At 39.2% G+C, this 19,697-nt stretch overlaps 2 protein-coding genes across 2 annotated transcripts in view; one reads left to right on the plus strand and one right to left on the minus strand.

Moving 5' to 3' along the window:
• The window catches only part of LOC127435057 (small subunit processome component 20 homolog), a 28,420-nt gene extending 17,197 nt beyond the window's left edge, over positions 1-11,223 (minus strand). The window contains exons 1-31 of the mRNA XM_051688203.1: positions 11,040-11,223; positions 10,682-10,762; positions 10,489-10,555; positions 10,257-10,389; positions 9,943-10,131; positions 9,470-9,551; positions 9,241-9,378; positions 8,989-9,144; positions 8,686-8,832; positions 8,449-8,583; positions 7,583-7,660; positions 7,296-7,474; positions 7,075-7,209; positions 6,900-6,988; positions 6,701-6,806; positions 6,436-6,586; positions 6,294-6,356; positions 6,038-6,196; positions 5,862-5,938; positions 5,225-5,304; positions 4,833-5,106; positions 4,545-4,718; positions 4,327-4,417; positions 4,149-4,234; positions 2,638-2,763; positions 2,355-2,521; positions 1,939-2,147; positions 1,500-1,643; positions 1,100-1,179; positions 591-823; positions 330-474 (exon numbers count right to left, since the gene is read on the minus strand). Coding sequence (XP_051544163.1) covers positions 330-474; positions 591-823; positions 1,100-1,179; positions 1,500-1,643; positions 1,939-2,147; positions 2,355-2,521; positions 2,638-2,763; positions 4,149-4,234; positions 4,327-4,417; positions 4,545-4,718; positions 4,833-5,106; positions 5,225-5,304; positions 5,862-5,938; positions 6,038-6,196; positions 6,294-6,356; positions 6,436-6,586; positions 6,701-6,806; positions 6,900-6,988; positions 7,075-7,209; positions 7,296-7,474; positions 7,583-7,660; positions 8,449-8,583; positions 8,686-8,832; positions 8,989-9,144; positions 9,241-9,378; positions 9,470-9,551; positions 9,943-10,131; positions 10,257-10,389; positions 10,489-10,555; positions 10,682-10,762; positions 11,040-11,090 — 4,025 coding nt within the window. The 5' untranslated portion in view covers positions 11,091-11,223. The remainder of the gene's footprint in view (positions 1-329; positions 475-590; positions 824-1,099; positions 1,180-1,499; positions 1,644-1,938; positions 2,148-2,354; positions 2,522-2,637; positions 2,764-4,148; positions 4,235-4,326; positions 4,418-4,544; positions 4,719-4,832; positions 5,107-5,224; positions 5,305-5,861; positions 5,939-6,037; positions 6,197-6,293; positions 6,357-6,435; positions 6,587-6,700; positions 6,807-6,899; positions 6,989-7,074; positions 7,210-7,295; positions 7,475-7,582; positions 7,661-8,448; positions 8,584-8,685; positions 8,833-8,988; positions 9,145-9,240; positions 9,379-9,469; positions 9,552-9,942; positions 10,132-10,256; positions 10,390-10,488; positions 10,556-10,681; positions 10,763-11,039) is intronic.
• A 2,285-nt stretch (positions 11,224-13,508) lies between these two features.
• Positions 13,509-19,446, plus strand: slc5a8 (solute carrier family 5 member 8). Its single transcript, XM_051687994.1, has 15 exons — positions 13,509-13,856; positions 14,140-14,205; positions 14,325-14,376; positions 15,323-15,390; positions 15,728-15,882; positions 15,965-16,105; positions 16,206-16,335; positions 16,523-16,611; positions 17,532-17,641; positions 17,727-17,794; positions 17,896-17,982; positions 18,058-18,272; positions 18,366-18,469; positions 18,560-18,648; positions 19,336-19,446. Exons 1-15 carry the CDS (start codon positions 13,512-13,514, stop codon positions 19,444-19,446), a joined length of 1,830 nt encoding a protein of 609 aa, XP_051543954.1. The 5' UTR covers positions 13,509-13,511.
• Positions 19,447-19,697: the final 251 nt, after the last annotated feature.

Genomic DNA, 19,697 nt, shown 5'->3' on the forward strand with positions numbered 1-19,697 from the left:
ATTGCGGAGAGTAGCATGAGCCTCCACATGCTGTGAGTCTCCGCGGTGTCATGCACAACGAGCCACGTGATAAGATGCGTGGATTGACTGTCTCAGAAGCGGAGGCAACTGAGACTTGTCCTCCGCCACCCGGATTGAGGTAACCGTGCCACCATGAGGACCTACTAAGTAGTGGGAATTGGGCATTCCAAATTGGGAGAAAAAGGGGATATAAATAAAAAAATAAAAAGGGTGACTACTTTACAGAAGCTCATATATAAGATAATGTTACTACATAATTATGACACTTGCATTAAATGTGTACAGGTATATTACATATACGGACGTACTTGGAGAGGATGCTGAGCTCTTTGCTAACTTGAGTTCTAAATTGCTTCTTCTTGAAGCGTTCAGAGTTCTGCACAACTCCGCTGAGGTACTGCAGCAGTGCTGGTATATGAGGAAGTAGCAGACGACAGCCGACCATCAAAGGCTCTACACGCAAAGACATCGAAAAACAAGAGAAAGAAACAGAGAATAACAATCATCTAGCATAACCATCAACATTAGTACAAATTTCAGTTCGAACCCTGAGTGTTGGCTCTCAGTACCTGTGATGTCAGAGCTCTGTTCATGCTCTGGGATCACACAGTCGTTCACACACAGCTCTGACTCCTTTTCTGTGGGTATGAAGTCTGGAGTGTTCAGCAAACTCTCTGCTATGTCCATCACCATGGTTGTCGTGTTGGAAGACAAGTGTTTGGCGGATAGCAGAGCAAAAACATTGAGCAGGACATCACACTCGGGGTGGCCTGGTCTCTGCTTAGCGAGCAAGGGGAAAAATCTGACAGAGAGAAAAGAAGATATAACAAGACTATTATATACAGTTACAGAAATTTGCCCCAAGAAAGGTCAACCTTATTCCCCTCCAAAAAAGTACTGTGGCAGCACCACGGTACAGTCATGGTATCAAATGTTGATAGTACTGAATGATTCCCATTTTCATGTACCATGGCATTTATATGGTATTGAAAGTTACTGGTATTAATATGGTAAATGTCCATGAAACTATGATGCATGTTTGGTAAATGAAGACTGTTATATGCAGATCTGAACTCACTTGGCATTTTGGCTCCACAAACGGATGAGCTTCAGGAGGGGTGTTGGTGCATATGGGCTTTCAGTGGACAGACGACACACCTGATAAACAAGACACATCAAAACTCTGGGTTACCATTCTATTAAGCATAGTTGGTCCTTGTGCCATTCTCTGATGACAAAACTGACAGCAGCCAACATTCAAATATTTGGACACTGCATCTGTAGGAATTTGCTTAAAATGGTTGTTTTGAGTAGCACCTCTGGACATTGGAGAAAACTTTGTAGAAAAAAAAACAATTGTGAAAAATCTATTATAAAAATGTCATCATTCCATGAAAACTTATTCCACTCCAATGTTCCAATACATATCTAACAAGGCTGATTTATCCAATTTATGTCTCTTGTTCTAACAAACACACCTGAGGCCACACTACGGCTTTGAACACAGCATCTAGCTCATCTGAAGTAAAGCTGTACGAGTCAAAGCCATCAAAGAATTCTTGAATGTGCAGAATCCCCAGACGCCGCAAGTTCTTCAGGGCACTGATGCAACCAGACTTTAGCTATAAAAACACAAAGAACAGTGCACTCTCTCTTACTAAGGGCATCAGTACTTAAAAAAAATCCCATAAATTGCAAAACAAAAATTTTCTGGAATCTGATAATAAGCTTTGAGAATATAAACAATTTGATCTAATCTGCCCTTTGATTGTAGACTTTGAGAAACTCAAAGTAACTCTCTTGAAATCGTTCACATCTAGACAGTGAAATACTAATGCAATATTTCAGAGTACTTACTGCATATCTAAAAATATAAAGTTAAAGGTTTAATGTGAAGACTCTTTCTACTTTGTTCACCTGCTCCCTGTGATCCAGTATAACTGACACAGAGGCCGTGATGCACAGCAGAATCTGCAGAAGTTTGGGCAGGTAGATGTAGATGTGGTGACCCAGTTTATGGATGATAACATCTATGATGTTGAGTAGACTCTGTTGCCGACCCATAGGGAGAACAGCACATGGGTTTGTTTCAGCAACTGCTCGCTCCACTGCAGCCAGACATGCTCCTGATAAACCACAAATAATAGAAAGAGATATTTCTGATGAATTTTTGAACTACATTATTCAATGTTGTTAACTAATGTATTTCTAAAGGCAAAAAATTAAGTTTACTGCTGAACAGTCTGTTTTAATAAATGAAAAAAAGTTTAATTTAGGGACAACAGAAACCGATGGAAAGTCCCCATTTAGATAGTGTGTGTCTGACTCAGTACCTTCATTATGATGACAGATGGGCTCCAGCAGAAGATCTATGAACATGCCCATCTCCTCCGGCTGGCAGCCGGCCAGGAAGCGCAGCACTATCGAGGAGCGTGAGGCTGAGCTCGCCTTACCCTGAAACTTATTACCAACCCTAGTGCGCATCCGCCCGTACAGAATCCTACAGGAAAAATACAAACTACTCACTGCGGGCGCATCAAATTCACCCTTGGAAAGGATACAACTGTGGAACATTCAAATTTTTCACATGTATAATGTGTGTGTGTAAACACACACCTCATTAGAATGGGGATGAGTTTGGGTCGGTGTGATGGCAGCACCACTGCTCCTTCCTCTGAGATGTTAAAATGGACAATTTCATCTTTGAAATGCTTATCGTCCAGAAGATTCTCCAAGTTCTCTCTGTAAACAAATCACAAATTAACTGTAAAATGAATCATTATTTGGGCCTAAACCAAAACCCCTGAGGAATGCCAGTGCTGCGTCACTGCTTAGAAAAGCATACATTATATTAGTTAAACCCCTAAAAATAAATGAGAAAAATAAAATAAAACATTTAAACTATTGGGAAATGTTTAAAAGTGTAAATGCATCTCCACAGGAAGTTCAAGTCTGAAAAAAAAAAAAAAATAAATAATAATAATAATTTCTTAGCACAAAACTACAGAGCCCCATAGAGGACAGGAAGGGAATTTTTTTCTGAAATAGTTTTGCGTTCCTTCGCAATAAATTTACTATGGTTTTACTATAGTATTTGTAGTAAGACCATAGTAATAATAGAGGAAAATTAAAACTATATTATCACAAATATTGTAGTAACACCATAGTAAATCACAATAATTACTATGGCTTTTCTATAGTAAAACTATGGTTACTATATTTACATTTATGCATTTGGCAGACGCTTTGATCCAAAGCAACTTACAGTGCACTTATTACAGGGACAATTCCCCTGGAGCAACCTGGAGTTAAGTGCCTTGGTGGTGGCTGTGGGGATTGAACCGGCAATCTTCTGATTACCAGTTATGTGATTAAGCCCGCTACGCCACCACCGCTACATCTATATGGATACAGTATACTGTATTAAAACCAAAAAACAAAACAAAAATCATGGTTACCACAATATTAACATAGAAAAATTATTTCCGCCAAAAACTATGGTTACTGCAGTTTACAATATTACTATAGTAAACCATAGTTAAACTATGGTATTTGTACAGTAAAACTTTAATAACCACAAAATTATGATTTTATTAGCAGTTTTCATTTTCCTGTATTATCACTATGGTTTCACTACGAATATCATGGTTAAAATATGGTTACAGTAGTAAAACCATGGTAAATCTATTGCGAGGGCACGCCAAGCTATTTCAGATACAAAATTCCCACCCTGTCCTCTAAAGGGCTCCATACAAAACATATCCCTGATAACAGATTAGAAATTAGGTCAGTCATGGTTGCCTCTAGGTATTTTTTTTCCTGAGCCAAATGACAAAAGCGACTTAATAGCAACCCAGAGATGTGAAATGAATATTATAATTGACTAAAGACTTCCTGAGGCAATTGGTGCATTCCAGTATCTCCACAGGTAACCCAAGAAGTTTGCTGTTAGATACCATCAGTCACTGTTCTGGATATAAAGCATTCTATTCACACACTGACCTAGTTTCTTACTGTATAAAACCTTAATACAGAGTTGTTACAGTTTCTGAAAGAAGAAAAATGAAGTGTGGAAAGTAAGAAAAGGGCTGACTGTGTATGTTGGTGCATTGCAGTGGAGTTCTTACTTGTAAGGTAGAATGTTTGGGTCTTTGTATGCCATCAAACAGTCCAGGGCTATTTTCTGTATTAGCTGGTCTTTATGGCACAGAAGCTGTCGGTTTAGAGAAAGAATGAGTCTTAGCTAGCTGTTCACCAGTCATTGACTGGCAGAAATAGTTTTGAAACAAACCTGGGAAACTCTACCTGTGTATATAGTTCATTCAAGCTTGGCTCCAGATATAAAGCTTTGGGGTTGGTGAATTTGGAGAAGACCTTCAAGTGAGCAAAAAGCTGCCTATAACAAAACAATGCAGATCTTGATGAGAAACAAACATCCGTGTCTCATATATCACACATGGGCATTCTTTAAGTAGGTCACTAGAGGAAAAAGCGGGGTGTCAGAAGATCAGATCATATCTTACTTGGCCGCTGCTCTTCTCGGCATCTTCCTTTTGGATTGTTTGGAATCTTCCTCCTTATCTTCTTCCATGTCAGCATCTGCTTCTTCACCCATCTCTTGCTCTGATGAAGAGCTGCTCTTCTTCGTGAGGTCTTGGGTGGGAGCCACCAGCAGGTCGGCTGGGTAGAACTCATTACTGCAAATAAATGAAAAGAACAGAAATATGGAGAACTGGTGACCAGATTTATTCAAATGGAAAAGTGGTCACTGTAAAAGCTGGTATAAAAATCAGATTTTCCCACAAACAAACCTAATGAATCGCAGCAGTAACGGGCTGAGCTCTCGGCTTCGTGGCTCCACTCTTTCTGGAAACATTGCCATGGCTTGCCACAGCAGGCCGCGGAAGTTGGTGAAGTCCGTACGTTCGCTGGGGTCTGCTGCCAGGTCCAGCTGCTCCAGAAACAGTACTCCCACATCTCCGCTGTCAATCACATCTGTCCCCGGCCCTCTGTTCTGCCCTGAGGATTGACCTTTACCACCGCCATCCTCCTCGTCGTCTTCATCTTCTGCCTGAAGCTCTTCCTCTGAGAATCAGATAGGATAGACACTTATTGGTTTCCATTTATAGAAACTACAGCAAGGCTTAAAAAACATTAAGATATGACCATCCTTATTCGCACATTATCATAAATGAGAACTCACCAGCTAAACCTGCGACCATCACCAGATGTTCATAGTAGACCTTCCAGAATGACTTGCTGTCCATGTCTTTTGCATGGGTCCTGAGCAGATGAAAGCATATTAAACCAAAGATATTAAGAAATATTAAGGACAAAAATACCACGTCAACAAAATCAATCAATGACTGTTATGGGGCCTGGGTAGCTCAGTGAGTAAAGACGCTGACTACCACCCCTGGAGTCACAAGTTCGAATCCAGGCCGTGCTGAGTGACTCCAGCCAGGTCTCCTAAGCAACCAAATTGGCCCGGTTAAGAAATATGCTAGGGAGGGTAGAGTCACATGGGGTAACCTCCTCGTGGTCGCTATAATGTGGGTCGCTCTCGGTGGGGCGTGTGGATGTTGCAGAGAATAGCGTGAAGCCTCCACACGCGCTATGTCTCCGTGGTAATGCGCTCAACAAGCCACGTGATAAAATGTGCGGACTGACGGTCTCCGACACAGAGGCAAATGAGATTCGTCCTCCGCCACCCAGATTGAGTCACTACGCCACCATGACAACTTAGAGCGCATTGGGAATTGGGCATTCCAAATTGGGGAGAAAAGGGGGAGAAAAATTTAAAATGTAAAAAAATCAATGACTGTTGGTGCCTCACTTACACTATCAGATCAATGACAGCATCCCACAGAGGTCTGAAATTGATGAACAGCATTGCGATAAGATAACGAAGTGGAACCTGTAAAACAAGCATTACATATTTATACTACAAGACACTGCTATTCAATAATAATTGATCATTGATCACTGATAATTAACTATTTGTTTTAAGTTCTACCTCATGGAAAGGTCCCTGGGGCAGACAGGGCTGCACGAGGTCATGGCGCAGTTTACGCAGGTGTAGCAGCTTTTCCCTGTAGTCTTGCACTGTGGCTGGTATCTGCTCTGCCTGCAGACAGATGGCGAACACTGTCTGCGAATTGGAGCTCTCCTCTCCCTAAAGACAACACAATTCAATTTATTAAGAAACAGATGAATATGGCTTTTCACAGCCATTGCTGCAACATTTGAAGATCTTATCTTACAATGGGTACCTCTGCTGGTTTACGAAGATTAGCCTCAAAGTTGGACATCATTCTGAGAGTCAGCAGGCGAATCTGCGGAGGATAACAAATCTGTAACATCTGCAAATGTACTCATAAATGAATGAACAATTCTGTCATGTCAAAACTGCACCTTGGAAATGTTTGAAGAAAAGTTGGATTGTAGAATGTGGTACAATTCCAGCAGGGAATCTTGGGATAGCTGAGCTGTGCAGCCGATGAGTGAGAGTCTGGTGTAGTACAGATCTCCCAGCAACAATGCTGAAAGATCAGTGGGGAATTTCCTGTATTGAATGGAAACACATTACTTTTTGTAAGTTTCAGAATCTAACAAGAAAAAGGATTCTCTTTTACCAGAATGTTCTGACACTTAAAGTGGTACATATGGAGGCACATACTCTAAAGTGTTTCTGATCAGCTCTACTGGCAGCAGTGACAATACTGCCGCTGTCTCCTTGAAGCTGTGCAGTGTGCTTAGAGCCTGTCGGGCTACAAAGAGTCCCCCTAATGGAACAAAAGGAAGGTATTAGGAACACACTAAATCTTAAACAAGAAGGTACCCAAGACATTCAAGCTCTACACACACAATTCACAAACCTCTTCCCAGTGTTTCACTGCACACTTCACGCAGTAATCTGTTCAGCAGTGCAGTGACGGTTGGTATAACACTCGCTGCTTCTAACGGCCTGCAAAACAATGTCCTGGTTGCCAAATTTGTATACAAATACCAAACAACACATTGTGCTCCTGTTTAAAATAATAAGTCCTTTACCTAACATGTGGGAGAAGCACCAATGCAGCCCAAGGATGGGAAAGGTCAGAGAGTGTCTGGTCAACGGGGATGTCTATAAGAGACAGGATCTGCTGGGGAACAGAGATTGCCTGTTCTCTTTCAGGACCAGTCGACCTAAAACAGAATTGAAAGTATTTATTTACATATGATGCATTTAAATGCAAGGCAACTTAAAAACAGCGCACTAGGCAAACTCTCACCTGACAGTATGTCCGGTGAAGACCAAAGGGTACTTCTCAAAAGCCATGGAGCCGTCAGTGGGGGGCGGAGCTTTGGACAGAATCAGACCAACCAGCAGCTCCAGAACCAGCTGTCTGTTCACAGAGTCCTCACTTAAGAACAGCTGCTCAAGATACTGTAGCATACTTGGCAAGAACAACTAGAGAAACATACAGAAGATACTTCTTCACTTCCTTAAAACAGGTAAAAAGTTGATCGTAAAAATGCTTTCACACCACAGTCCAACTGAAAGAGGGTTAAAACTGACCTGCTCAAACTGTTTCATGTCAAACACCTCTTTCGCAAATGACAATATGAGATCTCTGTCCATCCTGCTTTGGAAGACCTGCATGAGATAGAGAGAGGAAGTAATGTCATATGCTGAACAGATGCACACAAACATTTGTGAGGGTGTATATTAAAGGGAAAATTGTCTTATTATTTACTGCTTATTATTTACACATGCCATCCCAGATGTGTATGACTTAATTTCTTCTGCAGAACAAATAGATTTTAAGAATATCTCAGCTCTGTAGGTCCATACAATGCAAGTGATTGGTGACCAAAACTCCAAAAAGCACAAAGGCAGCATAAAAGTAATCTATATGACTCCAGTGGTTTAATCAATGTCTTCTGAAGCGATCCGATAGATATTGGGTGAAAAAAAGACCAAAATGTATCTCCTTTTTTTTTTTTTTTTTACTATTTATCTTGCCAATGCAATCTATAGGCACAATAATGATTTTAAGCTCAAATACACTTCCTAGTGCTTAACGCATACTCAGATGGTACTTGGAAATGCAATCGAGCTTGAAATCGCTGATGTCAAGATTTATAATGAAGGAGTTACATTTTGGTCTGTTTTCACCCAAAACCGATTGGATCGCTTCAGTAGACATGGATTAAACCACTGGAGTCTTATCGATTACCTTTATGCTGCCTTTATGTGCTTTTTGGAGCTTCAAAATTGTGGTCACCATTCACTTGTATTTTATGGACCAACAGAGCTGAGATATTCTTCTAAAAATATTTGTTTGTGTTCTGCAGAAGAAAGAAAGTCATACACATCTGGGATGGCATAAGGGTGAGTAAATGATGAGAACATTTTTGAGTAAACGATTTCTTTAAACCCACCTTTTTCACCAGTTCCTGGATACTGCTTGCAGGTAATGATATATTCTCCCCCATCAATAGGGATGTGAATATTTGTAAAAGCAGCCTGCAGCAGGAGTATGAAAGTCCTGATGCCTGAACTAGCTGAAGAAGTGTCTAAATATAACAACAACAAAAAGGAAAAGTTTAGCGGTCCAATGGGGAAGAACAACAAGTATATGAGTTTTTGAGTAATTCAGAAAGAACGCAAATACACACCTCATAGACAGACAGTGGTTTTGTGATCTTGGCTCCTTTGCGATGCTCCACCAGGGTGTGGTAGACATACAGGACCCTCTCCATATGTTCATTAGCTTGGTTGGTATCACTCGTCTCTAGCTTTCCAAGAACTTCTTTTAGAGAGTCCTGCATAAAACAAACCACTAATGACTCATAATACATTACAATGTTTCCAAAAGCAGGTCACCATGCTATTAAGACAAAGACAGCACAGACAATGCAATACGAATTGTCTAATAATGGAAGTGATGCTTCTCTGCCTCTTCCTTCATTTCCACTCACCTCTAAAGAGTCCCACAGCAGCAGCAGGTGCTCTCTGTCAACATAGTTGGCTGAAGACTCAACCATATGATCCAGAGCTTCTTTAATGGTGTCCCAAGACAGAACAACATCTTGCCCGACTGCTGGGCCAAGCTTCCGCAGCACCACTGGAAGAGCCTGGTTAAAGTTTCAGATCATAGGGCTTCAGCTGACAAAAAAGGTTGGAAACCCCTGGAGTAGATGACGCATTTGGTTTTAATGTAGTTATCTCACCTTAGTGGCACAGGAGTGGAACATGTTGCAGACTCCTCGACACATCTCAAAGATCAGCTGACCTACTCCTTTTGCCTTCTGAGGGTGATTAGTTAGATCCATGAACATGAGTGTGAAGAGAGCATCATAATCTGGAACCTGTGGGACAAGACACAAACACATCTAATTTAGCCTGCAAATAATAACACAAAGCATATAGTTATCGAGTTTCAGGACATAAAAGACTCACCTTTCTCATCAAAAAAGAGAAGCTCTCAGCAGCAAAGTTACGAATGTGATCCTTCTTGTGAGACAGAAGTTTACTGTAAAGACTGATTTTAACATAAGAAATGCGGTGAGAAATAATGCCCTGTAATTCTATAATCTATGACTAAGCATCTGTAATCCTTGTTTATATTTACAGAAACAGTTCAGCAAAAAATGTATATTCATGATTTACTCACCCTCAAGTTACGCTGTTATTTTTTTCTGTGGAACACTAAAAGGAGACTTCTTTGAAGAATTTTCCAGCAGCGCTTACTCTTACAATGATTCTTACAGCATAAATGTTTGGGACAACATAAGGGTGAGTAAATGATGAAAGAACTTTAATTTTTGGGTGAACTATTCATTTGAAACAGGAATATGATGTAGGGACAACGATCTGCTAATTCTACTTGTCTACTTCAAAACCATGTGAGCCTTGTCTCACAGTTTCCTCACCTGTATATCTTGTCCATATCCTTAACCATCAGTCTCCAGAGGTATTTGTACAGGTAAGACAAGCATGTGAAGGCCCATTCCAACACCTCAGTGTCTTGTGTGTCCAGTAAAGATGTGATGATGACAAAGAAATCAGTGAAGTGGGGGTAAAAGTCCATCTGGAGGTCTCGTGCAAGCTGAACTACAAGACTGGAAGCAAGCGGGAGAAACTATGTCAGTCCAATGTTCTCCTTATGGGATGAGGTACCATGACAACATCAGTCGCTCTTATATGGCACATTTTAACAATCGAGAACAAGCTGAGAGCCACTTACTCCAGTAAAGGTTGGTAAGCCATGCTGTTCTTCACTAACATGTGAGTCTTCAGACTTTCCACAATGGCATTTTGATGGAAGACCAGCATATTGAAGGACTGGCTCTTGTTTGACACCTCTCGTAGAAATGTCGCTGTAGAATAGTTAATTGGATAAGTGCTCATGTATATGTAATAAACATTGCTGAACAGGAGAATGGACGTCACACTACCACTAAAACACAATCACTTACTGAAGTGTTCTGTTAAATTCAGGTCTCTCCATTTTGATAGGCCCTCAAAAAAATAGGTTTCTACTTCCTGTTTGGGAAAACAGTCAATTTGAAAATTCGTCAAACACTGTTAATTCTATAATCCAATCTTATAGTTTAGCAGTTAGATACTGTATAATATGACAAGAAATTTAATTATCTGGGATAAACATACCTCTGCATAACTTCCCGTCCGATCAATTCGATGGATGACATCAATGTTTACATTTGCGAGCCTCTCAGAAAACGTGCGAAACTGAAACAAAATAAAGACAGACAGTTGATTCCACTAAAAACATAATAACTGAGAGGAAATATCAGTTTGGAAAAAAATTTTTTATTATACTAAGGGCACATTCAACATTATAGATTAAATTAATATCTTAAAATACTGTTAATCATGTGTCATATATGGCCGTTCAAAGCAAATGTATTGTAAATAATACATAGCGATTTTTGTCACATAGGTGAACAGTATTTACAGTACTCTCCAGCATGAACAGTGGTCTCCACCACTTACGAAGTAAACTTACCCGGAAAGTGTTTTCTGACTTATGAGATGAGGGCTTGTTTTTGAGCTTCATTTTTATTGAATTATCAAACGACCAAAACAAAACTTCAGTAACTCCCGTGATTCAAAATAAGCTAGATTTGTGGTGAACGGCTGTGAAATGGCTGATACACATGCCTCTTCAGGACGCCGCCATGTTGACTGATGCATTATGGGTACACCAGTGACGCACTTTACTGTTTTTCAAAAGGAAAGTCTCAAGCGTTATTTTTCTCAAAGATATTTTCTTGGTCTATTTCACAGTTCTAACAATTATTCTAAACCTACTATAAGCCTTGTAAATTCCTATTTAATTTGACTGAATATTACATCAGACATTTCATAGTATATTTAATTTTTTTCTAAAATGTATGCTGAATTGCAGTGTTGGGTACTAAGTAATGAATTACTGTAATGAAATTACTTTTTCATTTAAAAAAGTAAAGTAAGTGATTACTCTATATAACTATAGAACAATTCTATATAAAACAAAAGTTAATTTAAAATTAAAAGGCTAATGTTAAAATGCATGTTTTCTAATTTAATGCAGCCCCCTTAAATTATTTGGCTGGTTCATGAATAATTTATTTGATTTTATATGATTTATTTGAAAGAATTAAAAGAACAGTTTCATGTCTATCCTTGTATTGTTCATCTGGTCGAGGTTATTCAGGGTTTTAGAAAGTAATTAGTAATAAGTAATGCAGTTACTTTTCAGACAGAGTAATTAGTACAGTAACCTAATTACACTGTAGAAGATGTAATTAGTAGTTAATAATTAATTACTTTTTTAGAGTAACTTACTCAACACTGCTTGTCATCTGTAGCTAGTCCATCGCTAAGTAGGCTAACCAATGCAAATAAAAATTGCCATTTGGCATTGGCAACTTTATAAGGAACTACAACATATTACCTGGTTTAAATCGAAACGTAAGAATGAAAATCTGACCCTTGCTAAAGAAAACATGACCTGACACGTACCCAACTTCTACCTTTTACCTCAGTGGAAATTTTTACATCAGAATGTTTTATAGAAGGCGTAGTTTTTTATTTTTTATTTTCTCCAGAACTCCATGTAGCGATATTTATGAGACAATTGTCGCTCATATACACCTGTTTTTCTGACAGGTGCAGTTTTTCTAAAAGTGTGATGCTGACTTATGCTGTGTGACACAAAAAAATGTATGGGAAACAGATAATCTATTATTTTATTTTATTTTTGGGTTAAATATAAATTAAGCTCAATCTACAACATTTGGCATAATGTTGATTACCACAGAAATACTTTAGACTCGTGCGTCATTTTCTTAAAAAAAAAAAAAAAAAAGCAAAAATCACGTTTTCATTGAGGCACTTACAATGGAAGTGAATGTGGCCATTTTCGGAGGGTTTAAATGCAGAAATCTGAAGCTTCTATTTTAATATAATTTTTTATTATACTTCTGATCAAACACATATTATTTGACCTGTAAATTTGTTTAAATATTTATTTTTACGTTTGTTTTAGGGTTTTAGGGTTTGTTGGCATTACATCGTCATGGAAACGAAGTGGTCCAATTGGCTATGACTTTACAAAGAAAAGTTTAGTAAGTGATTTTATTACACTAAAATCATGTTAACACTTATATTGTTTATGTCTTGTGGCTATACTTTTGAAAGAGTGAGTGTTGTAATGTTTACGGATTGGCCCCATTCACCTCCATTGTAAGTGCCTCAATGGAACCCAGATTTTTGCTTCTTCTTTTTATTTTTTAAGAAAATGAGGGCCAAGTAAAATTTATTTTTTTGTGGTAATCAGTATTATGCCACAAATGCTGTCAATTGAGCTTACCTTGTACTGAACCCGGAACATTCCTTTAAGACGCTAGTTCATGTATGTTTCGTTGTTGTGCAGAGTGACTTGTATAATTATACACACAAGGCAAGACAAGGATTCTCTAGTCTAGTGATTCTATAATAAATATGTCACTATAGTTGATTACCTAATTTGCATTTATTAAAACTGGGGTAAATAATAGGCTAGATTTGCAAAAATTAACAGGTGAATTAATTTTCTCTCTCCTCGCACACAGTAATAAATGCACCATCTAATTACTGGAGAGAAGAAAAAAAAGGCTGCAGTCCAGCTGCAAAAAATGAGCAGGGATGGACTTGTTAGGGGAGGGTTGAAGACAGGTATGTAGCTCAGAGAACAATCACACCCCCTGAGCTGGAAGTACAGTGAGTTACCTGTCCAGAGTATATCTGACTGGCCACACAGAAAAGAGGGACCACACAAAAGAATCAAGAAATCTCTCTGTCATGACACAATCTGTGACCTGCTAACATGACTGGATCTGACCAATAAGCTTTTGATGAGTAAATTCTTGATGGTCACCATCAATATTTTGCTAAATAAACCTGCAAAGAATACCTTGTAAAATCAAGAGGTCCTGTTCTCCAGAAGGTCACCAAGATGACACCCTCTTCAGCATCTTTCAGTTTGTGGGACTATGTGGTCTTCACCTTGATGCTTGTCATCTCTGCAGGCATTGGGGTGTACTACGCATTCGCTGGACGAGGTCAGAGCAGCTCCAATGATTTTCTGGTGGGTGGACGGAGTATGACTGCAGTACCTGTGGCCCTGTCCTTGACAGCCAGCTTTATGTCAGCTATAACAGTGCTGGGGACCCCGGTGGAAGTGTATCAATATGGAGCCATCTTCGTCCTCATCTGCTTTTCCTACATTCTGATGGTGGTTGTTAGTTCTGAAATTTTCATGCCTATCTTCTACAGACTGGGCATTACCAGCACCTATGAGGTAAGATAAGCCAATGCGATGACAGAGACAAAGTTTCATACAAATGTTACATATATGATCTAAAATAGCATATTCACTATAATCGGACTACACTGTAAACTAAACTGTAAAAAGTGTTAACCTGCAATTGTTTGCGTAAAGAGCTATTCCTTCTTGATTTATCCCTCAAAATTTTTTTCAAAGTGTATTCAAAGTGTCATAGTGTTGATATAATGCATTTATTTTTATTAAATGCAGCTGTAACTTATTTTGAAATATTTTTCTTTCGCTAATCTTCTTGCAGTATTTGGAAATGCGCTACAATAAAGTAATTAGACTATTTGGAACAGTCCTCTTTATTATACAGACAGTGAGTACACTTTTTTTTGCTACAGTATCAGTGTACTTTGAATGTGTCTAATCAAATCATCCAGTACAGTGAACTAATGCAGGGATGAAGCGTGAAAGTGAATTCTTCCCATTTTTCAGGTACTGTACACAGGTCTGGTTATTTATGCTCCGGCTTTGGCTTTAAACCAAGGTAGGAATTTTAAACAGTTCTATAATTAACAGAAGCAGCTAATTAATAACCATATTTATCCTTGTTTAACCTTATTCTTGAGCCAAAAGCCTTTGCTTTGTTTTCTGAAATTGAACTGTATTTGTCTGGCATTACATCTCTAGTTAAGTGCATTGTGCTTTAAAGGGTTAGTTCACCCAAAATTTCAAATTTAGTCACACTAAGATGTGTATGACTTTCTTTCTTCTGCAGAACACAAATGAAGATTTTTAGAAAAATATCTTACTCTGCTCTATACAATGTAAGTGAATGGTGACCAAAACTTTGAAGCTCCAAAAAGGAGATAAAGTCAGCATAAAAGCAATCCATACAACTCCAGTGGTTTAATCAGTGTCTTCTGAAGCGATCCAGTTGGTTTTGTGTGGGAATAGACCAAAATTTAACTCCTTTTCACTGTACATCTTGACATTGCAGTCTCTAAGCACAATCATGATTTCAAGCTCGATTACACTTCCTAGTCCTTGACGCATATGCAGAGCACTAGATGGCACTAAAGGACGTGTAATCAAGATTGAAATCATGATCGCCAAGGAGACTGCTGTCAAGATGTACAGTGAAAAAGAAGTTATATTTTGGTCTGTTCTCACCCAAAACCAACTGCTTCGCTTCAGAAGACATTGATTAAACCATTGGAGTCTGATGGATTACTTTTATGCTGCCTTTATCTCCTTTTTGGAGCTTAAAAGTTCTGGTCACCATTCTCTTGCATTGTATGGACCTACAGAGCGGAGATATTCTTCTAAAAAAATTTGTTTATGTTCTTTAGAAGAAAGAAAGTCATACATATCTGGGATGGCATGAGGGTGAGTAAATAATGAGAGCATTTTTGGGTGAACTAACCCTTTAAGCGTTCTTGATAAACCACAGTGTAGTCAAGTGAATTCTCTTCTCTCTTTTCACCTCTCAGTAACAGGTATAGATCTCTGGGGTGCTGTCGTGTCAACCGGAGTGGTCTGCACCCTCTACTGTACATTAGTAAGTACACTAAAACACAAGCAACAAATTGTGGGAACAATGGTCCATCCAAATTATCAATACTGCAAAATAATAGACATATGTAAATATATATATACAGTTATCCCAAAAAGTATTTGGACACCTAATGCACACGCTTATTTAGACATATTTAGTTATTTGGTCAGTATAATTACTATGCCTATAAAATAAATAATGATCTATGTATACAGTACTTGTCACTGTGCTCCATATGCCTATATTGAAATATGTAGTCGCACTTGTTCTTCTTGGAATTGACATTATAAGATATTTATCAAATTGTGGGTCACAAATGGTTTTCCCTTTGCCCTGGCAGGGTGGTCTTAAGGCAGTGGTCTGGACGGACGTGTTCCAGGTGGGCATCATGTTAGCCGGGCTCTTGGCTGTCATTTTTCAATCAGTGCTGCTGCAGGATGGGATCTCCACTATTATCAGTGACTCCACCCAGGGGGGTCGGCTCAACCTATGGGAGTAAGTTATGTGATGACTGACAGGTACAGGAATGCTGCATAATAAAAGATTGCTTCCTCTCACTCTGTGCCACCCTTCTCAGCTTTGATCCAAACCCTCTGAGGAGACACACATTCTGGACCATCACGGTGGGAGGAACATTCCTCTGGACCAGCGTCTATGGTATCAATCAAGCTCAGGTGCAAAGATACATATCATGCAAGTCACTGTTCCATGCCAAAATGTGAGTAATGCACAAACATAATACTTAAATTCAGAGTGGAAGGAAAGCAATATGTAACTGAACCATTTTTCTGTCTCTGTGTGTTTATGTCTGTATTCAGGGCCTTATACATTAACTTAGTGTCACTCTGGGCTATCACTTTGTGCTCAGTATTTAGTGGCTTATGTTTATACTCCGTTTATAAGAACTGTGATCCATGGACAGCAAGAAAGGTGTCCGCTCAAGACCAGGTACAACACATTTAGCAGTGCAGAAAGGCCTTTTACTTCTCTGCTGCACTGAGCATATAAATTAAATTAAAATATAAATTTGATTAATACGACACAGCATTTATTTATTTATTTGATTATTTTCTGTGGATATTGTTGTATGATCCTTCATTAAGTCTATATGCGTATCTCTCTATAATATAATAAGCTTATGCCATACCTGGTGTTGGATATCTTGAACGAATACCCTGGTCTGCCAGGATTGTTTGTGGCAGCAGCATACAGTGGCACTTTAAGGTTTGATCTCTTTTAAAGGGATAGTTTACCAAAAAATGAAAACTCACTTTTACTCACCCTCATATGGTTCCAAACCCATACGACTTTCTTTCTTCTGTGGAACGCAGTTATCCATTAACATTCACTGCATCTTTTTCTCATACAATTAAAATGTATGGTGACTGAAGCTAGCATTCTGCCAAACCTCTCAGCCAGCAGCCATATCACCCTGCAGCTCTTGCCTGGTTGCTCACCTTAGCTAAGCAGGGTTAAGCCTGGCCAGTACCCGGTTGGGAGACCTCCTGAGGAGAACTAAGGTTGCTGCAGGTAGAGATATTAAGGAGACCAGCAGCGGGTGCTTACCCTGTGGTCTGTGTGGGTCCTAACGCCTCAGTATAGTGACGGGGACACTATACTGTAAAATGGATACTATGCTTTTGGATGAGATGTTAAACCGAGGTCCTGACTCTCTGTGGTCATTAAAAATCCCAGGATATTTCTTGTAAAGAGTAGTGGTGTAACCCCAGTGTCCTGGCCAAATTCCCCCCATTAGCCCTTCTCAATCATGGCCTCCTAATAATCCCCATCAATTAATTAATTGGCTCTATAACTCTACTCTCTCCTCTCCACCAATAGCTGGTGTGTGGTGAGCGTACTGGTGCACTATGGTTGCTGTCACATCATCCAGGTGGATGCTGCACACTGGTGGTTGCTGAGGAGATTCCCCCTATACTATGTAAAGTGCTTTGAGTGCCTAGAAAAGCACTATATAAATGTAAGGAATTAGTATTATTATCTCCTTATGGGTTTGGAATGACAATTTTTGAGTAAATGATGACAGAATTTTCATTTTTAGGTGAAAAATCCCATTCTATATCACATTTATCACAGAAGCGCTTTGAAAAACTTTTTCAAAGCGCTTCTGTACTGTTTGGTTACAGTACAGTCTCGTCCAGTGTAAATGCTCTGGCTGCAGTAACTATTGCAGATCTGATCCAGCCATACCTCAGCCTGTCAGAGAGGCAGCTCTCCTGGGCATCAAAGGGCACGAGTGAGTGAATATTTATTCTTAGAGCCCTTTAATGCACAATCAATCATTTTGACTAATTTGTTTGATGATACACCCCCAAATACAGGCTTGTTTTATGGTGTTGTGTGCATTGGAATGGCTGGACTTGCATCTTTAATGGGAGGGATGCTACAGGTATGTTAAAAATATTTAGTACAGATTAATAAATATAAACAGCTAAGTGGATGATGGTATAAAGTCATCATCCACTTAGCTGTCTCTTTGTTCCTCAACAGTCTGCTATTAGTATCGTTGGAGTGATTGGCGGACCTCTGCTGGGCCTATTTTCTCTTGCTGTCCTGTTTCCCTGCGCCAACTCAAAAGTCAGCATGGTTACTGTAGATTTTTATATAATTATCTATTTCATTTAAATGTATCACTGAGTATGGTTGCTTTAGGGTGGATTGGCAGGGCTGCTAGCCGGGTTGGCCCTTTCTCTGTGGGTGTGCATAGGGGCACAGATATACCATCCATTACCAGAGAACAGCAGACCACTGGCTCTGATGACACACGGTTGTAACGTTACAATGGCAACAAGTGGATTTAACTGGACTACAAGTCCCACTGAAAGAACTATGAGTGACTTTGTCCTGAATGAGGAAAAGCAAGACAGGTGGGTGGGTTGGATATCAAAAATCCACTTGCAGCACCGAAATGTAAAATAGGCTGTGAAGTAACTGAACATACCTGTTGATTTTTGTAACAGGTCTTGGCTGGCTGATAATTGGTACTCTCTCTCATATCTGTACTTCTGTCCAATGGGTACTCTGACTGTCATGATTGTGGGTCTTATTGTCAGCATAATCTCAGGTATGAGATATCTTCTTTAGTTTTTGGCATTGAAAGTACCATACATACTCTCTCTCCTTGTTTGAATTACTAATGTATGTTTTTTTAAAGGGGGTCAACAGCTAAAACTGCAGCCTGGACTTACACTATCTAAAAATGACCTCACCTGTTACAAAGCCTACAATGTACTCAAAGAAAAGGTAAGTATACTTTTGAAACACATACTGTATGTATAAATAAATAGGCATGTATACACTCACTGAGCACTTTATTAGAAACACCTGTACACCTACTCATTTATGCAGTTATCTAGGTAGCCAATCATGTGGCAACAGTGCAGTGCATAAAATCATGCAGATACAGGCCAGGAGCTTCAGTTAATGTTCAAATCAACCATCAGAATGGGGAAAAAATGTGATCTCAGTGATTTCGACCGTGGTATGATTGTTGGTTCCAGACGGGCTGGTTTGAGTATTCCTGTAACTGCTGATCTCCTGGGATTTTCACACACAACAGTCTCTAGAGTTTACTCAGAATGGTGCCAAAAAAAAAAAAAACATCCAATGAGCGGCAGTTCTGCAGACAGAAACGCCTTGTTGATGAGAGAGGTCAACGGAGAATAGCCAGACTGGTTCGAGCTGACAGAAAGGCTATGGTAACTCAGATAAACACTCTGTACAATTGTGGTGAGCAGAATATCATCTCAGAATGCATAACACGTCGAACATTGAGCAGATGGGCTACAACAGCAGAAGACCAGGTTGGGCAGGTTGGGTTTATTAGGGCCATAGTGTTCCTAATAAAGTGCTCAGTGAGTGTATAGTATAGACATACATACCTGCACTACTCTCATAACTATTACCATTATCTATTATTCACACCTTAAGGTTTCTGGTGGTGCAGGCAGGCTTGACCTGGTGCGTGAGCTGGAGAAATCATTTGGAAAAACCAACCTCGCTTTCTGTGATGTAGAGTTATCTACGCAACCTCCTGCTTAGAGTATTACAAAACTGAAGCAGTCTAGCAAAATCCCTAACTATGTACAATTAGTGTTTTTTTTTTCACATACACATGTAAGCTTACTTAGATGTTTTATGAATCTAAGATTTGAAGCTTTAAAAAGAACAGAATAAAAAACAAATAGGTCAAGGTAAATTAGCCAAGCAATTAATATTATGATTTGTTTCAATGTTGCACATCTTGTTTGTTTGATTTGTGATTTTGCTGTCATCCAGTTTTGAGTCTAATA

Source organism: Myxocyprinus asiaticus, chromosome 45 (genome assembly GCF_019703515.2).
Source record: "Myxocyprinus asiaticus isolate MX2 ecotype Aquarium Trade chromosome 45, UBuf_Myxa_2, whole genome shotgun sequence".
In the NCBI taxonomy this organism is placed as follows: domain Eukaryota; kingdom Metazoa; phylum Chordata; class Actinopteri; order Cypriniformes; family Catostomidae; genus Myxocyprinus; species Myxocyprinus asiaticus.

Excerpts from the sequence above, each read along its gene's own strand:
- slc5a8 (XM_051687994.1), top strand. The coding sequence starts at position 13,512 with ATGACACCCTCTTCAGCATCTTTCAGTTTGTGGGACTATGTGGTCTTC. Across the intron at positions 15,391-15,727 it reads GCACCCTCTACTGTACATTA|GGTGGTCTTAAGGCAGTGGT; the intron begins GTAAGTACACTA and ends TTGCCCTGGCAG. Across the intron at positions 16,336-16,522 it reads AGGTGTCCGCTCAAGACCAG|CTTATGCCATACCTGGTGTT; the intron begins GTACAACACATT and ends TAATATAATAAG.